Raw genomic sequence first — 22082 nt, forward strand, 5'->3', positions numbered from 1 at the left:
CTGGAGAAGGGAAAGGCTACCCATTCCAGTATTCTGGCCTGGAGAATTCCATGGTCTGTATCGTCCCTGGGGTTGCAAAGAGTCAGACGGGACTGAGTGACTTTCACTTTCAGTTTTTGTAATCCTCGGATTCTTTTTTTTTTTTTTTGCAGTAAGGTTTTCAACACCAGAAAAGTTTGACTACTCACACTGTTCTATCACATTCTAGAATTTTCTGTGCACCTACTTTTTTCCCCAGGCCTTTCTCTACATCTCCGCCTTTGATATGCTATTTATTTTTCAAGAGGCAGCTTAAAGGGCCTCTTAGCTAACCCCACTCCCAACAATAAAAATAACAAAAACAAAATACCACCACCAACAATCTTTCCTAAACCCTGAAGCATCTGCCTTGGAAATTTTTATGTGATTTATTACAAGATTCTCTAATTAATTATCTGTGCTCAGACTTGATCTTTTCTTTACATTTTAAGTTCCCTCAAGGCAAAGATTATTTAAAATTTCCCATGAATGCTTAACAAATGGCATTAAAATAATGGATACTAATAAATTATATATTTTCAACAGCAGGAATTTAGAACAAAACTGATCAAAACTTTTCTTGGTCTCATAAAATAAATATAATCTGATTTAACTGTAAAAAATGATCTACCAAAACACACAGTCTGTAATAAAAACAAACTAGTGATTTTTGTTGATCATGTTATAAAAGTTCAAAAAGATACTGGTTAAGAAAGTGGAGGTTGGTCAATTTCCTAAATGTTTTCTTCTCTCTCTGGCATATGTCCATTTATATCTATTTATCCATCCATCCATCCATCCATCCATCCATCTCTCCCTCCAGTGTTTAGTTAAGATTCCAGCACTGTACTTCATTACTACTCTTATTTTCCCTAAAAGTTATAAAAGTTATGATTTGTGCTATATTAGTAAATTCCTTTCCAAGGAAAACTGGATAGAGGTTTTAGACCTTAGGTATTTAGACTGTCTTTCCCAATTTAACACTATACACACTTGATAGACTTTATCACTGTATAAAAATGTACAGTGGTTTATTGACATGTACATTCCAATATGTTTACAGCTGCGAGATAATGAGGCACACTCAGTATTGCACTTCATTAAAATTTCAGGCTCAAACTTAACCTAGAAGTTTAAATGAAACTGCATTTGTAATTTAGTATTCTTATACAGGACAAACATTGATATCTTTATATACAGTGATACTTATTACATTTATATGCCATCCTAACACATTTTGTTTTTTAAATAACAGTCTAGGAAATAAAACAGAATATTCCTCTTTTTATCCCCACCCGTGATGCAATTGTACAGGATTACAAAAAGGCAGTATACAATAAACAATGATTATTTTTCTTTTTTTTGCTTGAAAGCCAGCATCATTCTTAGTCCATGGGCATGGCAATTCTTTGATATCAATTATCTATAAATGTCCAATGCTTCACAGGCCAATGACGATAATGGCCACATGCAAACACCTCACAAGTTTGATGTCTTGGTTCAAAAGAAGATAAACTGAAACAATGGGGAAACTTTCCATAGCAAGAATTATGTACATGGTATTTGGCATCCTTCTTGCACTGTGAATGGTTTATTTTTATGGATGTAAAAATGGTCCCGTCCTTATCCTGAGCAGAGTTTAAACTTCACATATCCGCTTGGGAGATGAAGGCAACTTCTCTCTCTGTAGACAAAGGAATCTGAGTGTTCTAAAAAGTGTGAGCATTTCTGCACACTCCACAACCCAGAGCAAACTCTTCTCCAGTGGGAGGATGAACAACATGGAGAGGACATTCGGTTCCTTCTAACTGTTTGCCTTTGGGACCTGTATACGTTTTGAAGGAGGCAAAAGAATATAATTAAAACACACACACACAAATCTAATGTGATGGTAATAAAATAAGAATATTAAAATCAAAACGAAAGTAAAAACACCTGCAGAGGTTTGTGTGCTTACTGTTGAGGCGGTGTTCAAATATAGCAATCCATTTAATTCTCTAAGAGCCACAGAGGCAGAAAATATCCCATTTTACAGATAAGGAAACTGAGGCAAAGTTAACATAATATTTTTGACTTCTAGGCCCTCATCAATACCTAACTCACAAGTGCTGTGAAGACTAAGTTCCCTGGTACCAACAAGGCAGTCAATAAATTTTCTAGAAAGGAGTGGATAGACAGAGAGATTCTCTTCAACTTCTTAATCTGGACTCTTGTCCTTGTCCATACAACACTGTCCCCTTTTCACACCCTTCTTTCGTTGACCTTAGCTCAACACTTCCCCTCCTGTTTATCATGACCATTACCCTAAACACTCTAGTCTCACATTATTCTCATCCTGCTTCTTCCAAAGTCATAAAGTACTTCTACTGTTTAAAAAAAAAAAAAGTTTTTAGAGGGAGAACAGTTACAATCTTTATCTGACACAAGCAGAGTAGCCATACTTAAAAAAAACCCAAACAAACCCTACTCATCTTATTATCTTTGTTTTGGAATAGATAATATATTTCACATGGTTTAAAAATAAAAATACTTTAAAAATTACACACAAAAAGAAGTCACCTTTGCCCCATTTTTAGCCAATTTTTCCTATTTCCCACAGTAATTTTATTAGTTTATGAATTTTTCCAGTGCTTTTAAAATGCAAATAGAATATATCTTTTCATTTCCCTCCTTCTTACAAAAGGCAGCATACTATGCACATTGCTCTGATTTTTCATTTAATAGCCTCTCCTACAGATCTTTTCATTTCAGTACATAGAAACTCCATCCTCAGTCCCTTTCATTTTTTAATAGAGCACAGTAACTAGCGTTTAACCAACCTCTTATTGGATACTTGCACTGTTTACAGATTTGTATTATTATTATAAACAAGGATGTAATGAATAACCCTGTGTATCTGCTCTTCAGTATTTTTCTCACATGTGTATCCCCAGAAGTGGGATCACTGAAGGGTAGATAAATCTGCAGCTTTGAAAGGGACCTCAGGGTTCTGCCATTTGCATGCTGATAAGCAACGGATGCAAGTGTGCGTTTCCCTTCCCAGCTTTAACAACACTGGCGTATGTGGTGTATGTGGTGTGTGTGTTTCTGTGTGTACTTTCACCAGATCTAGATCTGTCTCCTCTATGTTCACGTTTTTCCTCCCCTTCCGTGCTCTCGCTTCTGTTCAGCCTGGTATTCCACCTTACTGTGATCACTAGCCTCCTGACCTCTTCTGACTTTTTCAGTCTCCTTTTGGTTTCACATTCATTTTCTCTCAGCCTGACCTCCAAAGACCATCATTTCGCCCGTATTCTCAGTGGCTTCTTTAATTCCCTTGGCTCTCTGATGCTCACTCACTTTGCTGCCGATTCCCAGCCATTCTAGATTATTAAATCACTTGTCCACTTTATGGTGCTGATTCCAGACTTGATTTAAAAACAAAAAAAATTCATAGCTGCTCACAATAAACGCACGTGTGACTCCCCCTCCCCCAAATCCTTTTAAATGGTTCTATTATCAATTAATAATTTCAAACCTCTCACAGCACTTTAGTACTGAGCAGCAATCCTTCTGCTAATTCTTAGCTGTCTTCCTTCTCGGTCCCCACGCTCTGAGCCCCTCGCTCCTGATGGTCATCTGTCTACTTCACTCAGAAAGTCGGAAGCTTGCAAGGGCTGAGGAATTCCCTTTGTTTAGGACAGTTTGAACTGGATTTCTGCCACTTGAAACAAAGTGTTCTCGTGGGATCATTAAATAAAATGAGAGGCCATGTGCATCATAGCCACATCTATAAATACTGAAGGCATACCTGCAGGACAGTGTGGGAGTTCTTCCTTAGGAATGCTAGTCATTCTCTGAAAATCATCATGACAAGCATTACAGAAATGTGTTGTTCCAAAACAGAAAAAGACAGCTACCGAGCAGCAGTAGCGACACTTATACTCCAAAAAGTCCGTGCCGTGTTTTGGACACATCTACAGCGAAAGAAAAGAAACGCAAGATTATGGTGAGTCTATTTTAACTGCACTTAATATAATCATATACACAGCTCAGGAATTCATGCTTTGAGAGCATACACAGCTCTCAAAACTGACTGAAAACTTGATGATACATACATTAAAACACTGAATAAATGTGTGGCTTGGCCCAAAAGGTTTGGATGAAGTCCCAAGTTTATATCCCAGCTCCATAATAACCAACTTATTTAATAAGCTATCCATATAATTTCTCTGTGAATGCTTCTTGGTCAACAAAATTGAAAACTTATTAATATTTCTTTTATCTCTCATTCTCAGAGATGTACTGTTAAGATTTCATTGAAATGGAGAAAATCCTAAAAGTGTGCCTGCAGGTTTAAGAAAACGAAATAAGTAAAATTTATTACTTGTTGATACATGGTGATTATTTTATGGGACACAAAATTATAAAATGCAAATACCAATACCATCCAAAAGAGATAATATATTCAAGATGATCTGGAAAATTATACTCTGCCCTATAAATCTCAGAAAATACTGGGGAAGAAGCCTATTATACCATCCCCATGATAATTATATTAGTAGTCTAAAAAGGCAATGGCACACCACTCCAGTACTTTTGCCTGGAAAAATCCCATGGACAGAGGAGCCTGGAAGGCTGCAGTCCATGGGGTCGCTGAGGGTCGGACACGACTGAGCGACTTCACTTTCACTTTTCACTTTCATACATTGGAGAAGGAAATGGCAACCCACTACAGTGTTCTTGCCTGGAGAATCCCAGGGACGAGGGAGCCTGGTGGGCTGCCGTCTGTGGGGTCGCACAGAGTCGGACACGACTGAAGTAACTTAGTAGTAGTAGCAGTCTAAAAAAACAGATTTTTAACATTTCTAAACTGTTCCTTCTAATAAAATGTTCTCCCACCTGAGCCCTGGACACATCAGAACAGGCACCACAAATGAGTTCTCTGGGATCATAATCATCCCCTTGTCCAGCCTCAGCATCGCAGCGAGCTTCACCGCCAAAGTATGCCTGAGGAGGGAAGACACTTAGATTACAGCAGCAAACAGAGAACTCTGCCATGGGAGCTTCCGTGTGGCTGCGGTGGGAGTGAAATCGAGAGGCTTCCGGAAATATCATTGTCTGTCAGACATTCCCTTGCAATGCCAAGCGGACATCTATACAGGATGCCGCTGTAAGAAACAGATCAGGACAAGAAATATGGTTTCTGCAATTCTGGAATGGACTCATGCTTACCGTAGGAAGTTCAAAGACTGAACTGTGATAGCGAAATAACAAAAGAATGGATAGTACTCCAAATAAATATCAAGAACAGGATATTAAGTAGTAAAGAGAAACTATGCTTTTCCAAGGCAAAGTTTGAATAGTTTTTCCTTTTTGAAATATTAAATACCATATTCCCTTCTACTCCTCTAAAATATGCTTAAAATAAATATTAGTGTAAAGTTATAATCTTGAGGTTAATGGGAAAGAAAAAAATCAAACATGATCATATAAAAGTTTTTAAAACGGAAAGGCAAATTTAGATATTCCTTTCAGAAGACTGCTCATACTTACAGAGCTACACTGTATGCAGGAACTCAACAGTATCTAATACAGATACCTGAATATATGAAATTATCACAATGGGTAATTTATCTTTATTTGCTTTGGGTACAAAATAAATTCAATGAATTATAATTGGGGCATTCTGCATATATAACATGTCTCACAGCCAAAGAAACTGTATCCATAATTCTGTATAAATGAGTCAATAGAAAGTTATTATCTGTACTAGAAAACAGGTTGAAAGACAAGGCTTCATTGATGATAGAGAGGTTACAAATGGTTGTGCACTGGCTAAATCAGGCCTCAGAAATATTTAATATTTATTTGTCCTGGGGGCCTATTCCAGCTGTTTCACTTTTCCAGATTCCTGGCTTGGCTTCCTAGGCATTTGACTCTCATCTGTGCGGTAGCACAATATTCATTTATGAGATCCAGTGCATTTAACACAGAGAAATAATATTTTATTCTTTGTAATAATTCAAGGTTCACAAATAAATGGTACACACTGGTTTTTCCTCGAGTGTGGATATTTGTCTGCCTTCCTGGCTTTCATCTATTTAGCCTGCCATTTATTATCTGTATTTTCTTTTCCTTATGTTGAGAGACTACACATCTTTCATATATTGATTTCTTCCTTCCTTCCTTCATTCTCCAATGGTGTCTAATAAGCAGTAACTACTGGAGGTAGAGAAATTATAAAAAGTTGTCTTCATCCCCATGGAACTTACCAAGTGGGACAGAGAGACATGTGAACATCACTGTGATACAGAATAAGAAGGGTTAAGATGGATGTATCCAAGACATCAGAATGGCGTGGTGGCACTGAGGGGGCGGGGCACACTAGAGAGGAGAAACCTGAGCCAAATCCAGAAGTGTGATCAGACAGATTTGATCACGCATCAGAGCGTGTGGGGATGGGTGGGTCATGGGTGAGAGTAAGATGCAGAGTAGGAGGCAGAGAAGAGTGTTCCAGGGAGAGAAAGGCCTACAGGATGGGATGGAAAGGCGTACAGGATGTCAGTGAGGGAGCACACACGGCCCAGTTTGGGGAGCTGCAAGTTGTTCCGTAATGTGCTGCACAGGGCACAGATGGAAGCATATTGGGAGATGAGACTTGGAGAGTTGGGGTGTGTGGTGGGGGGCGGGCTACAGGATTGTATGCAGAACAGTGACACAGGCAGATTCAACATCGACTAGTGGAATTGTAAGTGTGAAGCATGGAGTGGAGGGAGGGGTTAGGGGCTCCACACAATGAGCCCAGAGAGAAGGTTCCTCCTGTAATTACCAAAGGAAATGATTCAGGATGCTGAAGATGTACGAAAAAGGAAAAAAGCTCAGAAGAGATTGAGAGGCAGAACCGACTTTGTTAATACAGACTGGGGATTGAGAGAGTCAGAAGTATCTGTGAGAAATCTAAATGTCTGGTAGACAATTGGATATTTATATCTAAATCTCAGAAATTCTGGAGGGTCAGAACAATACAGGTAGGCAAAGGCATGGGTCTGCAGATCACCAAAGTCACGGAGGTATTACTGGGCTAGAATGGATGGCTGGGGAAATAATATGTAAGAGTAGTGAATAAAAAGAAACTCTGCGAGGGAGTTAAAGAGGAGTCACCAGAAAGGCAGGAAGATACCAGGAAAAGTCTTGTCCTGGAAACCGAGGAGGTAAGGATTTTCAGAAGGGAAAGGTCAAAAGAGTTAAGAAGTAACTGGATTCAACAAACAATACTGATGGGAAAGAGATTATGCAGAGAAATATTTCATGTTCTGGAAACAATTTGTATATACTTCTAAAAAAAGCCCAAAACAAACTAAAAAAATAAAGTCTACTTGAAGCAGAGCACCAAACGTTTTCATTTTTAACTTCAGACTGTAGGCATGAGAATAATTAGACATCATGTGACAATTCAACTTCTTAATCTCATAGGTAATCTCTGGTTCTTAAAAACTCGTCCTATGATTAGCAGCATACCTTTCTGCATTTGTAACAGACATAATATGCATATCTATTCATGGCATAGCCAGCGGGGTCGTTGTAAAATCTCACACCAGGAGTTGTGATAGCTTCGCTCTTATGCAGACCCTCGTATTCCAGTCTCATCAGGGCTTTTCTTCTGACATCCTCATAGAGCTCCTTTATTGGATCAAGCAGGTCTTTTAACACTATATGATTTATCTTGTTCTGAAATTAAAAAAAAAAAAAGTGAACACTCTCTACTCAAAAGAATCATTTATTTATTAATTCAACAAACACTTGGTGTTCATCTAAGTGCCAAGCACTGTGCTAGGAGATAATGAAAACATTTCCTAGATAAAATATCATTGAAAAATAATCCTGGACGGTCCTCACAAGCCTGTATTTTCCCAAGAGCAGTGAAAGCGGGGCACAAACATGAAAGTTCCAGTGCAGTAGCTTCATATTTCCGAGTATGAAATATATCTCTTGCGGCCTTAGCTGTTCCTGGAATGAAAGGTTACCCTGCTGCCACAGATGTGTGTGTGTGTGTGTGTGTGTCTGTGTTTTGGTTCCTTGGGGGTAGGGCAGGTTACATAATAGAAATGAACAAATAGTATTTCTCTATTACTTTCCTGTATCATTTCCTAAACGTGACTTTTCTCTGCGGCACCAAACGAAAACGGAGAGAAGATACTATTGTCTTTTTGAACGTGGCTCAGTCTTACCAATGGCTGTGCTAAGTCCATGTTACATGCTACACGCCATGTGCAAGCACATCCGTGAACAAGCTTTTGTGTTAAGCATTGTTAGCCTGCCAAAGTAACTGCTACTCTGGTCACTACCTTTGCAGAGATGTGTCGGAATGTGGAGAATTTTCTCCTTATTTTCCCTGCGCTCTAAGGAATCTGTCCTAATGGCACTTCAAGCTCAGGTTTTACTCTTTTGTAGCAGCTGTGAGTACCTACTGGCACCACAGGCTCATTCTTCTTTTGGGCAGTCATGCACTGTTATGTCATGTGGTCTGAACCCTCAGGGGTCTCAAAGCAGTGATGTGTGCCCTTCAATGCACGACAATATCTACATCAATTTTCTGATGTAATAGTTTAATTTAATTAGCTTTTCAGGGACAATTAATGTCTTGAAATGTATTAGAATAGATACAGATCTTATAATATTCTTAGGTGCTACCTGTGTGAACAGAGTAGAAACTGAAGGGGGCTGTTGATACACAGCAGACTGGGCAGGTCACCTAGAAATGCTGCCACGTGTTTATTTTGAAAGACAAAAGATGAAGACAGAGATGAAAATAAATAGAAAGTAGATAATTTCTGATGCTTTCCATACCTTGCAAATGGGACAAGATATAAATCCAAACGTTATCCTTGGACCAAGCCATCTGTTTTCCAAAACTCGTCGACAGCACTGTAAGTGGAATACGTGACTGCAGTCCAGCTTAAAGGAAAAAAGGAGAAGATATAACCACATGCAGTAACCATAAATACGAATAACTGACAGGTCACTCAATGTAGGCTGCTATTTAGAGCAGGTAAGAGAAAAATCTAGAAATAAGGTAGAATGAAATTCCAGCCTTCTGTTATTCATGGGACATTACAAACGAGATCTTCAGCTCCTCCCAATTTTCATTATTTATGTATCAATATCACCTTATAGAGAGTAAGCTGGGTTAGGGAGAAATGAGAAATATTCAGTTTTGTATCTCTTAGGAAGAAGAAGAAGAAACTATTGATTAAAAAAAATTTAAGATTTGTTTTTGAGAATACTCATTGTCTTAGAGTCACAAGAACTGAACATATAAACAAACAACCAGTAAATGTTAAAGAAAATCTTATTGGGCAAATTGTAACTTCCATAATATTACTAGTATATTACAGATGTATGTATATACATTATATATAGAGGTATGTATTATTATGCATGGATCAATTACATAATGCTGTAAAATGCCATGCTGAATTTGGAAATTAAGAAGAGAGAAGCTATTGAATAATTATTATTGTTCTCCTTTATGAACACTTTAGACATTCACTTGACTATACAGGCTCATACAAACCACAGACGAAAGCTCAGTGTACAACATGGACACAGAACAAAAAGAGCATTTGCTCTCTAAGAAACTGGTAGACATTAGTGGGACAGTTTCACCCAATTATAAGAAAGAGTCAATCGCTTGTTTACTTGATGAGTACATTCATACTTCTTACTGAAAAATCTAGACAGTTAATGCTTTAAAAGCACAGACAACCTGAATGGCCGGCGCGGCCGAGAGTGCTTCCGTGAAACAGATCATGCACATGTCGTCAGCGTCCTGCTTCAGGGTGGCGGCATTTTTATCACAGCCGTGTAGACAGGGCAGACAGTGCTCTTCGTTTTTAACACCTCCACATGGATGGCCACAAGGGTGGGTCTTGCTACAGGCTATCTTAGCATACTCCTGTTAAAGGTGAATTACAATACCGCACAGAAAATATATTTTAAAAAGGCAAACAGCATGGTAAATTACATCCAGTATGTTAATTTCCTAATACTTTCCATAGGAAATAGATATAAGGCTAAATAACCACAAAGTAGTTATTTTTATTCTCTGCTTGAATATAACTTAGGATTATTAACAAAGTTTATTTTTCTTTTAATGTGATTAAAAAAAATTTTACTTTACATAAAGAGAAAGCTGATTAAAAACTGAACTGCAATTTTAATCTATTTGTTATCATGCATAGCCAGAAAGTAAAAAAAAAATTCCTGACATTAATCATCCAATCACCAACTGTGTGTATGTTAAGTCACTCAGTCGTGTCTGACTCTTTGCGACCCCATGGACTGTAGCCCACCAGGCTCCTCTGTCCATGAGATATCCGAGTCAAGAATACTGGAGTGGGTTGCCAACCAACTACCCTGCGTCAAAATGGGGATTACAAAAAACACAGGTATCTTTCATTATCTGGACTTTATCCAAATTCTTGTTAACTAAAGTGAATAATCAAAAGTATTTGGATAGCATGGGACATATATAGATGTTTAGGCTTAAACAAATTCAAGGAAACAAGTGAATAAAATGTGTAATGCAGCCCATGAAGCAGATCTTTATCTGCTTCTAGCACAGAAGAAAATGTTAAATATATACAATGCTGACGGCTGGGAAACATAAAAGAGATTGCTTTGGGTTTGAGGGCTTTAACTGATCATTCTCCAGCTTTGGTAACACATCCAACTCTTGACATGGGTAATATGCTAATTTAGAAAACAAAAGTGATTCTGAGCTCAAACTCTCACTTACACCAAGTGAAGGTGTCACGAGGGAACACATAAGTAAGCTATTCCTTACTGTGATGGCCCAATGCCACACGCACCTGGCAGTCTGCGTCGGAACAAACGCTGCCAACAGCAGATAACTCCGTTCCGCTCCTGGAGCCACAGAAACGGCATGCCTCCGAGCTACTTGTGGTGGGTTTTCCTAGGCGCAAGCAGAAAAGAAAAATCCTCCTTAAGCACGTTTTCTACATATTTTACTATAACTAGTTAAAAGAAAAAAAAAAAAAAGCAAACCAGGAAACCACTTGCTATCATTGAGAAATCAGCCTGGCAGTTTTGTAGCCGAATGGTTGTAAGTTGCCCTAATTACAAAGCAAATAATCACACACACACAAAAGGATAAGAAACTAAAGAGCTATCTGAAACCAAATAAATTATTAACTGATTTATTTATACCTTACCACAGAAATAGACTAGTCAAGACAGCAGGTCGAGCAGCTATGGTCAGCTCCCTCATTATAAGACCACAATATCAGACAAAATATAGCAACAAAAATTAAATAAAAACACAGGGAAGAAAGAGAAATCATTCAAGTACCTTTCCCAGCAACAATGTTACAAGATATAGAGAAATTACCAGAGGATATGAAATGTGAATAACAGAAAAATTCCCAGAGAACTGAAGATAACAGAGCAATTTGAAAGGAATTTAAATCTATTTGTAATAGCTGAAGAAGGAACGGAATCCATAAAACAACAAAAGGAAAGAAAACAAGATTTGAAAAATACAGACCAAACTCATTATAAAACATAAATATTGTATAAAAATCTAAATATAATAACTGAATTTAGCAATACTTACAGAAAATATATTTTTAAATGAACAGTTTATATCATAATTACAAGGATGGTCCAAACACTAGAACAGTTACTAATGTAATATATGGTATGGAGGAATAATAGGAGGAAAAAAATCAGCAGTGAGGGAAAAAAAGGCTATGCTTTTGGAGCATGAAAAGTTATTTAAATTTGTTAGATTTATGCCTAACATCAAAATTAGAAATTTGTGTCAGTCAGATAAACAGCAGACTAAAGAAAGAGGTGCTGAAAATCGGGAATTTCTAAGATTCAATGTACCTTTAAGCTGAGAATACTCCAGAAAAAAATCAAAAAATTTAAAAAGTTTAAAAAAATAAAAACGAAAAATTCATGTTTCAGATAAAATGACTTGCTCAAGGTCACACAGCTAGTTAATAATATAGAACACTGATAGAAAAATATAGATGGTGATCAATGCTGTCATAATCACTTATCAGAAAACACTCAAAATAATTCACATTAAATTTAAATTAAAGTAACATCTAGTTTAACCATACTCAGTAGGGATAGTTCACTCTACTTGCTAGGCATGGTTCACTCCTAAATCTGTTTACCTGTGTGTTCTCGGAATTCCACCATCGCCTTCATTGTTTTAGAATCTGCTAATGCCATCAACCAGAACAGTTTGGTTCTGCCACAACCTTCATGAAGGTCAACCTTTATAGCTTCTTCTTCTTCCTTGAAGACCTATGGTATCATTAGAAAAAAGAGGGAAATAAATTTATCACTCTGAAAGAAAATGTATAAAATTTAATTATGCAATAATGAAAACAGCTTTATTAGGCACTCTAAGAAACTTTAGGTATTTCTAGTCTTCTCTTTAACCTTCACAACCACCTCATTTTTTATAAATGTGGAAACCAAGTCTCAGAGATTAAACGACATTCTTGATTGACACAGTTGGTAAATGAGACAGCTGGGAATTCCACGAAGGTCTTTGATTCCAAGGTCCATTTTTTCCCCCATGACACCAAGTCTCTTTCCCACATTTATTTCTCACTGAATATATTTTATGTTCCAGACACTTTTATGCATGTAAATGCACAAATTGTCACCTGTCTTTGATGAGTTTTGGTCCGCCGATGCAGATGAAGGAATCTGTCGCAGTCAGTACATAGGTTTCCACATACATTGCACAAAATGATTGCTGCAGTTTCACCGTCATCATGGTTATCACACATTGGCTAGAAAAGGACATTTCCATATGTTACAGCAGATTAACCAAAAAGGCTTAAATACTCATACACCCTGAATGTGATTTATTTACAACAGGATCAGATTGTTACTCTGAACTCTAATAAGAATTTAGAATTTGAATGTTAAACAGAATTATGGCAAATGTACTTAATTATAAAAAATCCCCAAATCCATGATTAATGGGCTATGTATGTTCAGTGATGAACAAAATAAACATTATACTTTTTTTTTAGAGACTTAAGAAAATTTCTCCTGTTATATTCAAACATTCTGTATGCTAAATGAATAAATAATGCATTTTTGACACATGAATATTAAGGAAATGTTTAAAGGACCTATATAAAGTTTTTCCTTCTGGTGAAGCAAGGGATACTTCACAACCTCTACATTTGTGAATAAGTTGTATCTCATGTTGCTCTCTTACTGTTTTATTTCCTTCTTCTCATAAGACATTTTAGTACAAAATCTAGATACAGAATCAGAGTCTGGCTAAAACCAACTTTTGATATGATGCAAGCATGACTCAGAGAAGAAAGGAGTTTTTTTTCAATATAATTAAATCCCCTAATACACTATGAAGAGGAAACCCTAACTGCAGAGACTTGTGAGATGAACTTGGGCCATGTGATGCAACTTTTTAAGAGCTCCACTAATTGTGCATTTTGACACGTGGAGTAAAGCTAGGCTAAAGCTTAGTATAAAGAAAAACAAGCTAGATTTGTATAAAGTAACTCTGATCTTACCATTTGTTTCTGCTGTCCATCCTTTCCCATCCATCTCCCTGAAGAGAGGCGGTCAACATGGTCCTGGTCGAGAACGCACAGCGAGGCCAGAGCAAGCCAGAGCTGGTGAAAGAAACGCAGTTATACCACCAACTTAGAGGACATGCACTGCCACGGCTAAGCAATGTTAGCTGGACTTGAAAAAGTGTAGGTCCCCAGAGGTACTCAGGTCTTCCTGATGTGGTAGCAGGCACACACGCCCACTACTGTGTGTGCCAGGTTCATAGCAGGAACGCAAACATGTACTGAATAAACCACTTGCTCTGATGAACCATTCTGTTGTCTTTCTGACATATAAAATTACCCTTTATTATTCTAATGTGTAAACAGCATATCAGTACAAAAATTTATATACTTAATATACCAGTGTCTCCTATAAATTTTCCCATTTAGTGGCACTGAATTCTAAGGAAGGTGGGAGAAAGGGCTGTTGAATTTTTCAGTCCCATGAGAAGTAGGGTAGGTAAGGGACTCTCAGAAATCTCTGTATGCACCTAACAGCCTAGTGCCAGGCTTGACACACTTTGTCAGGAATAAGTCAACATCTTACAAGGTTTAGAAAATTGTCCTCAAATACAATTTAGAATTTTCTGAGGCTTAAAGCATAGGTTTTATTTTTACATAGAATATTACTTCACTACTGAAAAACAGAAAATGACTCAAATGTTTCAATGCTGAGAAGTGCAAGTGAGTGTCACTGGACATGGAGTAAAGAGAGAAGAAAAGCAGGGAAAGAAAAACCAGAAGAAAAGTGTGCAAGGAGAAAGGTGAGAGCCAACTGCAGAACCTGTGCAGCCTGTGTGTTGGGAAAGGGTCCCAGAGTCACACTCACTGGCAACCTGGCATCAATTGGCTTTTTCTGCCCAAGGGAAATACAAGTATATTCTTTTTCAGACTTCTGAGGATCAGCTTAGGCAGTTTCTACCAGTTTTTACTTCTTCCTAATGCTGTCACACTACCCTGCTTCAAGGAAATGTCAAATCTCTATTGGAAATATATGGGACATGATACTAGGTAGGTTAAGATTTACAGTAGATCTCTCATTTGAAGGACGCAATCTCACTTCCTAAGAGACTCTGCCCCACTGTGCCCTGCGCACACTTTCTGCTTTTTAAAAGTAAGGCCTACATATTCAGTAAGTAGGCTATGGGCTCTATTACGGAAGAAGCCGGTAGGGGCTTTGGCTTTAAAGGATCTTCAGTCTATCACAGTGTCACACTGATACTAAAGTTATCAGGAAACATCATCAGAAACACAGCACACTGACATATAGGTAATACAAAATCAGTATATCCTTTACAAAATCAGTATATTCTTGAATTAATAGTGAATGAAAGTCGCTCAATTGTGTCTGACTCTTTGAGACCCCATGGACTATACAGTCTATGGAATTCTCCAGGCCAGAATACTGGAGTGAGTAGCCCTTCCCTTCTCCAAGGGACTTCCCAATCCAGGGACTGAATCCAAGTCTCCCATATTGCAGGAGGATTCTTTAGCAGGTGGAGCTTTGAGGGAAGTATACCCCTTAGCTCCCTTAAAAATAACAAAAACAAATGACAAAGAACACATAACAACAGTGAATATTAAAAATTACTATACTTAGCTTGTAATACAAAAAACCCTTCATATGTTTTCAATAAATACAATATTTGATATGAAAATAAAAAAGTAAAGCAGGTGGGGAAGGGATGGATTGGGAATTTGAGATTAGCAGATCCCATCTATTATACAGAGAACTGATAAACAGCAGAGTCCTACTGTATCGCACAGGGAACTATATTCAATGTCCTGGGAGAAACCATAATGGAAAAAGAGTATGAAAAAGAATATATTTATATGTGAATCACAGCAGAAATTAACACATTATAAATCAACTATATTCAATAAAGTAAATTTTTTAAAAAAGTAAATTAAGCTGACTTATTGATTTAAATTTGTTTAAACCTATAAGGAAAAAGAACAGGCAACAACAATGCCGACCAAATCAAGGAAGCCTACCCTAGTTGTTGCAATACACCTCACGGGAGATCTGAACTCCTCCTCCATCTTGGTCAGGGCAATGATAGTTTCCGCAATGGCATTCTTTGTCACTCTTGACCACGCTTCTGACAGATGACCCTAACGAGCAGGACAGAATAATGTGATAAGCAACCAGATTAGGTATAATCAAAGCAGAAAATTCTGTTCTTTTAACATCCCTCACCAAAAAGGAAACTTTGCTAGTGGAATTTTAGATCAAAGAGCATACTTTAAAAATCCTGCACAACCATATTATAAACTCAACCTCTAATTACGATTTAGATGATTCAAAAGAAAAGTATGTAAAAATTTAGGTTCCCAAGATGGGGAAACAATAGAAACAGTGTCAGACTATTTTTCTGGGCTCCAAAATCACTGAAGATGGTGATTACAGCCATGAAATTAAGACACTTACTCCTTGGAAAGAAAGTTATGACCAACCTAGATAGCATATTCAAAAGCAGAGACATTACTTTGCCAACAAAGGTCCGTCTAGTCAAGGCTATGGTTTTTCCTGTGGTCATGTATGGATGTGAGAGTTGGCCTGTGAAGAAAGCTGAGCACCGAAGAATTGATGCTTTTGAACTGTGGTGTTGGACAAGACTCTTGACAGTCCCTTGGACTGCAAGAAGTTCCAACCAGTCCATTCTAAAGGAGATCAGTCCTGGATGTTCATTGTAAGGACTGATGCTAAAGCTGAAACTCCAATACTTTGGCCACCTCATGTGAAGAGTTGACTCACTGGAGAAGACCCTGATGCTGGGAGGGATTGGGGGCAGGAGGAGAAGGGGACAACAGAGGATGAGATGGCTGGATGGCATCACCAACTCGATGGACGTGAGTTTGAGTAAACTCCGGGAGTTGGTGATGGACAGGGAGGCTTGGTGTGCTACGATTCATGGGGTCACAAAGAGTCAGACACAACTGAGTGACTAAACTGAACTGAACTTTTTTCCTACAGAATTCAAGGGCATTTCACCTTACATTTAGATAAAAACGTAACAAATACTAAGGTGTCTATGACTGAGATATTTTGATCATTAAACCCTGTTATTTAACACAGAACTCATACATCTAAGCTGATTTGCTTTAGAGGAGTATTACTGGAACCCAAGAGCATAAATGGACTTAAATTACAACTACCTTAATTTGCTAACTTGATTTTTACTGAACATCAACATGTCACTACTATAGAATTTTGGTATTCCCAAACATCTTTCCTAAATATGTTCATCCAGTGAACATACTTAGAAAGCCTATTTGAGAACTGAAAACATTCTCCATTTCTCCCACTGAGGAAATGTCCATGCTGCTGGAAAAGTGACAGAACTTCATTTTTTTCCAGCACATGCTTTTACTAATCTCATATCCATGTGCTATCAATCTTTAAAGGTACAGCTCCAATTTCAATTCCTCTTCCTCCAAAATGCTTATCGTTTACTCCACCTCTCAGGATCTACCATCCACAGTGTCCTGCCCTCTTCGGGCTGGACTTCTGGAAGTAAGAGAGCCAGGCACTCTGAGAAGTAACTACCTTTCCTCCACACTCTCAGATCTCCCCACAAAAGCAAAACCTGGACAGCAGTACAGGACATTCAATAAACTGTGACAACGGAAGAAGACTGAGAAACTTCACACTGAAAAAGGCCTTTTCTTGTCTAGAGTCTTGGACTCAGGCTGCTTTGTAGGGTTCAAAGAGTATACTTTGTTTTTAAGCTTTAAGTCTTGGAAGACTTATGGAAATATTTCTCAAGCAAATTAATTGGGAAGCTTGAAATGCACACAGTTTACACAAAAGGAAAATTTTTCACCAACTGAAAAGACAAAGTGTGCGATAGTGAACTTACTAAACAGCTTGTGAATTAGGCAAAATAACATGAATGTTGTCTGAACAATGATTACGCTACTTGTTTTGTTAATCAGGTTTCTACTGGGAACTTACTGCGGCCATATCCTTAACAAGTTTAATGATGATCTCTGAGATCTGGGTAGGAGTGGAGCCCTTCATCCACCAATGACTCTCACCTCGACGGATGTAACTGCAAAGAAAAGTCAGCATTTGTAAACCAACCAGTAGTAGTTACAAATGAATAGGACAAAAACTTATTTAAAATGATTCAATTGGTTAGGGCATTTTAAAAGAAAATTAATCACAATATTACTCATAACCTATCTCTTCAACTCTAAGAGAGTAGCTATTCTGATATATGTTCCCTTTCAAGTATTTCATTGTTTATTATTATAAATATCAAACTATTTTTGCATGCAACTTTTGGAACAGTACCATTCAAAATAGATCCACAAACACAAACTATTTGTTACCAGTCCACATAAAGATAAGAGCTTGCACCAGAGTATGTCAACTATATGACTAATCACTACCGTTTAGTTCAGCTCACATTTTTCCCCTGGCAAGACTATCCAGATGAAGGAAGGGATACACTTATAACATTCTGGTGCTTAATGTCACGAATTGGCTCCTTCTCTAGCATTATTCCAGATGTCCTTAACGTTCTGCTGCTATACACAATTCTGTAATAAACAGCCCTCTACAATATCTTTCTGTACCTGTATGAGCATTTTTTGAGAGAAACAGTTCTACAGAAGTAAAACTGGTAGGTCAAAGGATATGTAGATTTAAATAGACTGATGTTATCAAACTGACATCCAAAAAGGTTTTAGCAATTTAATTAGATGTCAGTTATGCCAATGCAAAAGTATTTCACTATTGTTTTAATCTACATTTCTCTGACTACCACTGAAGCACCTTTTATTTACTGGGATTTGTAGTTTTTCAAGCATTTTTAATAATTTTTGGCTGTGTTGGGTCTTGGATGCAGCACATGGCCTCTGAGATGTGGCACACAGTCTTCTCTGTCATTGTGGCACGTGGGCTCCAGAGCACGTGGGTTTGCAGTTGCAGGCTCAGTAGTTGCCCAGCAGCATGTGGGATCTTAGCTCCCCAACCAGGGACTGAACCCATGTCCCCTGCATTGGAAGGTGGATTCTTAACTATTGCACCACCAGGGAAGTCCTGGCATTTGTAATTTTTCTTCTCTGAACTGACTATTCTTGGCAGAAATCTGTATTGGTTGTTTGTTTTTTCACTGATTTGTAGTCATTCTTCTAATATTATGACAAATAATTCATTGCCCACTAACTGTTAAAAATTTTTTTTCCAAGTCAGTTGTTTGTATTTTAAAAACAAACAACTTTCACTTTTATGTAGCCAAGCCTCTGAGTCTTTTCCCTGTTACTTCAGGTTCTGTGTTTGATTTAAGGACGTCTTCTCAAATTGATGATTACAAAAATGTTCTATAATTTGTCCTAGTAGAGTTTAAAAGCAAAAATATGTGAAGTTTCAGTTGATCTCAAGTTTACTGTGTACATGGTGAGAGGGTCTATAGTTTTTTGTTTTGACTTGGGAAGTATTCTAACATCATATACTCAGCAAATTTTTCTTTCTCCACTAATTTGAAAAGACACTTTTATTATACACAGCATTCTCTTTCATACACAGGTCAGTCCTTTATGGCTTCTATTTCTGGTAAACAAGCAAACAAGATGGAATCTGAAGTGTCTGAAACCTTCAAACAGTAGCTCACTCTGTTCTATTTTTGTACCAAAACAGATGCAATGACCCACCTGGAATTGAAAATCATCGGGAGGGTGACTGTTGTCACTCCTTTGCCCACGGAGGTGCCAGCTGTTCCTGTGATGGTGGTTCCTTTGGCTTTCAGCTGCACTGTGAGTGCTTTGGCAATGCATCCTAGAAACATGTCCAAGATACCTAGCTTATTCCAATCTCCTTTCTCTGTTGAGTGAATAATGTCACTGATATCTGCTGGTGGGAGAGACTTGACTCCTATAATGCTGGCCAGACGGTTAGGGGTCACTTCAGGCAAAACTCGTCTTAGTAAGGAGGTCACCTGGTACGAAAAATAAAAGAATTCTATTTAAAGATTTGGGATTGACATATACACACAGCTATATTTGAAATAGATAACCAACAAGAACCTACTGTATAGCACAGGGAACTCTGCTCAATATTCTGTAATAGCCTAAATGGGAAAATAACTTGAAAAATAATAGATAACCTGTACATGTGACTGAATCACTTTGCTGTCCACCTGAAACTAACACAACATTGTTAATCAGCTATACTTCAATTTTTTGAAAAAAGATCGGTGTTTTATTTAAAGTATTCTTTTTTTTTGAGTCCAGCTGCCATTCTATGACTTCAAAAGTTTTAAGGGCAGAGAAATGATTTAAGCTTGATTTAATTTCTCAAATGACTACCACTGCAGGGCAGCAAGAAAAAAACACATCTCTTACTTGGTCATTATATATTTCAAGGTAATAAGGCTGAGTAGCAGAATACTATTTATCACAATAGCACATTACTAAAATGGAACATATTTTGTTCTTCCATATTCTCACTATAATGAGTCAAAAAGAAAAACATGGGGTTAAAATACAATCCAAAAACCAAAATATGCTATAACAAACAAACAAACAAAAAACCACAAAAAAACAAGAAACACTGATTCTCTTTGTTAGAATAATTTTTAACAATGTTTCAAACATGTATACCTGTGGCCGATTCATGTTGATGTATGGAAAAAACCATCACAAATACTGTAAAGTAACTATCCTCCAATTAAAATAAACAAATTAATTAAAAATAAAAAGTAACAAAATAAGCCTCCAGGTAGGAGATGTGCAGTCACCTGTCTCTGGACGCGTGGGGAGGCGGTGTGGAGCAGTGAGAAGAGGTCCTGGAGTAGAGTCAGCTGCTGGGCCAAGTACTGCCGGCCTACGTTGGAGCCACTCAAGGCCAGGACCATGGAGAGCAGCTCAAAGCAGTAGGCATCAGAGGAGGCATCTTCATCGTTGGGCTGGGAATTGGCATTTTCTTTGCTTGATATGGCATGTTCCCATTCCTCTCGGACTCTGGTGGCTTCCATCCGAATGGCCTGGACGATGTGAGCACACACCTGTTTAAGGGCAACATAAAGAAAATGTAAAAGTGTATTTGTAAGGTCTAATTAAAAAAAAAAAAGAATATTAGTTGATATTCAATTTAATACTCCTCCTCCCAGTTAATTCTCCATCATACCATTCTCTTAACACATCTTAAAAACAATTAAGGAAAACGACGATTAAAAACCTGAGTATTTAACTCAATTAGTATAGAAACGAATGCTATACTGGTTACCAATTCCCTTGCCTGTGGTTTAAGACATGAAATGAAAACAAATCACCATATTTAATCACTTCTAAGGCATCTTTTCCCCCATATTTCTATTCATAATGTGATTTGTAATTGATACAATTCATAATTTAATTGGCAGCAATTTCCTTTTTTTTAGTGACAGAAAATAACAGCACATTTTACAACTGGTAGCTTCTACAAGTCAATAAAATGCTGTTAAAAAGATAAAGCACAAATAAATTTATGTGATTTATTTAAAAATGACTTAAGGTGTTGAAAGTTAAAACAGTGGGCTAATTTACAACCTAATTCAAAAGTCAGTATTTTCTTTGACTTTGAAAGGGTTAATTTTATGTTATTTAGGTATTCCTGAAGTGAATTCCCATTACATGAATGACCTAGTGTTACTATACCATCTCGTAATAATTAGAAATATCTAATACTGGTTTAGTTAACATTATAACTGCTCAGCAGAATAATTAAAAAAAAAAAACAACAAACAAAAAAAAAAACCCACGAAGGGGAAAGGAACACAGGAAACGCAAATGAAATCTGATATAACTGGGTATTTGACACCAAAATGAAACAATCTACCTGAAAATGAGAAAAACAAAGAGCAGCAAGGTAAGAAAGTTAACATTTATAACAAAGTCTTTAAAGTGATGCAGGTATGCCAACATACTCCTTCCTCTCTAGAAAAAGGCAGATACATTCTGCAGGACCTATAAAAGAGTCAGCATAAAGAAGCCTCCATAAATTTTGGAAAATGCTTTATGCCCTAAAAACAAAACTGATGAAGATTATGAAATGACTATTGACCAACCTGTTTTTGTAGGTTAGTCAGTTTACTCCTGCTGAAGATGATTCCAACCATATGTTCTTTCAGGTCAGCATCTGATGTTGCCTTTAAAAACAGAAGGGGAAAAAAAGGAAGCAGGCTCTTTTAATAACTTCATATATTTGACATTTTGAAATGTCTTGATAAGTAATTATGCAGGTATATTTATAAGGTGAATTCATTTTAAATTGAGATCTATAACACTAAGAAGAAGGATAAAAAGTTTGAAGAAATCACTATTGGCTAAAGTGACCATAAAAAAGACAAAATTTCTGACTTTAAGAAATCCAGAGAAGTATACTTCATGGATTTCTTATAATCTAGTCAACTTGTGTCAATTTGTTTAAATCTATTTCTAAACTGTGAACACTATTAGTTC

General features: G+C 37.3%; 1 protein-coding gene across 1 annotated transcript in view; it reads right to left on the minus strand.

Moving 5' to 3' along the window:
- Positions 1-1092: 1092 nt before the first annotated feature.
- The window catches only part of MYCBP2 (MYC binding protein 2), a 265188-nt gene continuing 244198 nt past the window's right edge, over positions 1093-22082 (minus strand). Inside the window, exons 69-83 of the mRNA XM_068984559.1 lie at positions 21689-21769; positions 20381-20647; positions 19296-19579; positions 17593-17689; positions 15630-15749; positions 13593-13694; positions 12708-12836; positions 12207-12339; positions 10872-10975; positions 9767-9955; positions 8848-8955; positions 7519-7728; positions 4900-5007; positions 3809-3974; positions 1093-1843 (exon numbers count right to left, since the gene is read on the minus strand). Of these exons, the coding sequence (XP_068840660.1) occupies positions 1728-1843; positions 3809-3974; positions 4900-5007; positions 7519-7728; positions 8848-8955; positions 9767-9955; positions 10872-10975; positions 12207-12339; positions 12708-12836; positions 13593-13694; positions 15630-15749; positions 17593-17689; positions 19296-19579; positions 20381-20647; positions 21689-21769 (2214 nt within the window). The 3' untranslated portion in view covers positions 1093-1727. The remainder of the gene's footprint in view (positions 1844-3808; positions 3975-4899; positions 5008-7518; positions 7729-8847; positions 8956-9766; positions 9956-10871; positions 10976-12206; positions 12340-12707; positions 12837-13592; positions 13695-15629; positions 15750-17592; positions 17690-19295; positions 19580-20380; positions 20648-21688; positions 21770-22082) is intronic.

The sequence above is a fragment of the Capricornis sumatraensis genome, chromosome 12, assembly GCF_032405125.1.
Source record: "Capricornis sumatraensis isolate serow.1 chromosome 12, serow.2, whole genome shotgun sequence".
Lineage (NCBI taxonomy): Eukaryota > Metazoa > Chordata > Mammalia > Artiodactyla > Bovidae > Capricornis > Capricornis sumatraensis.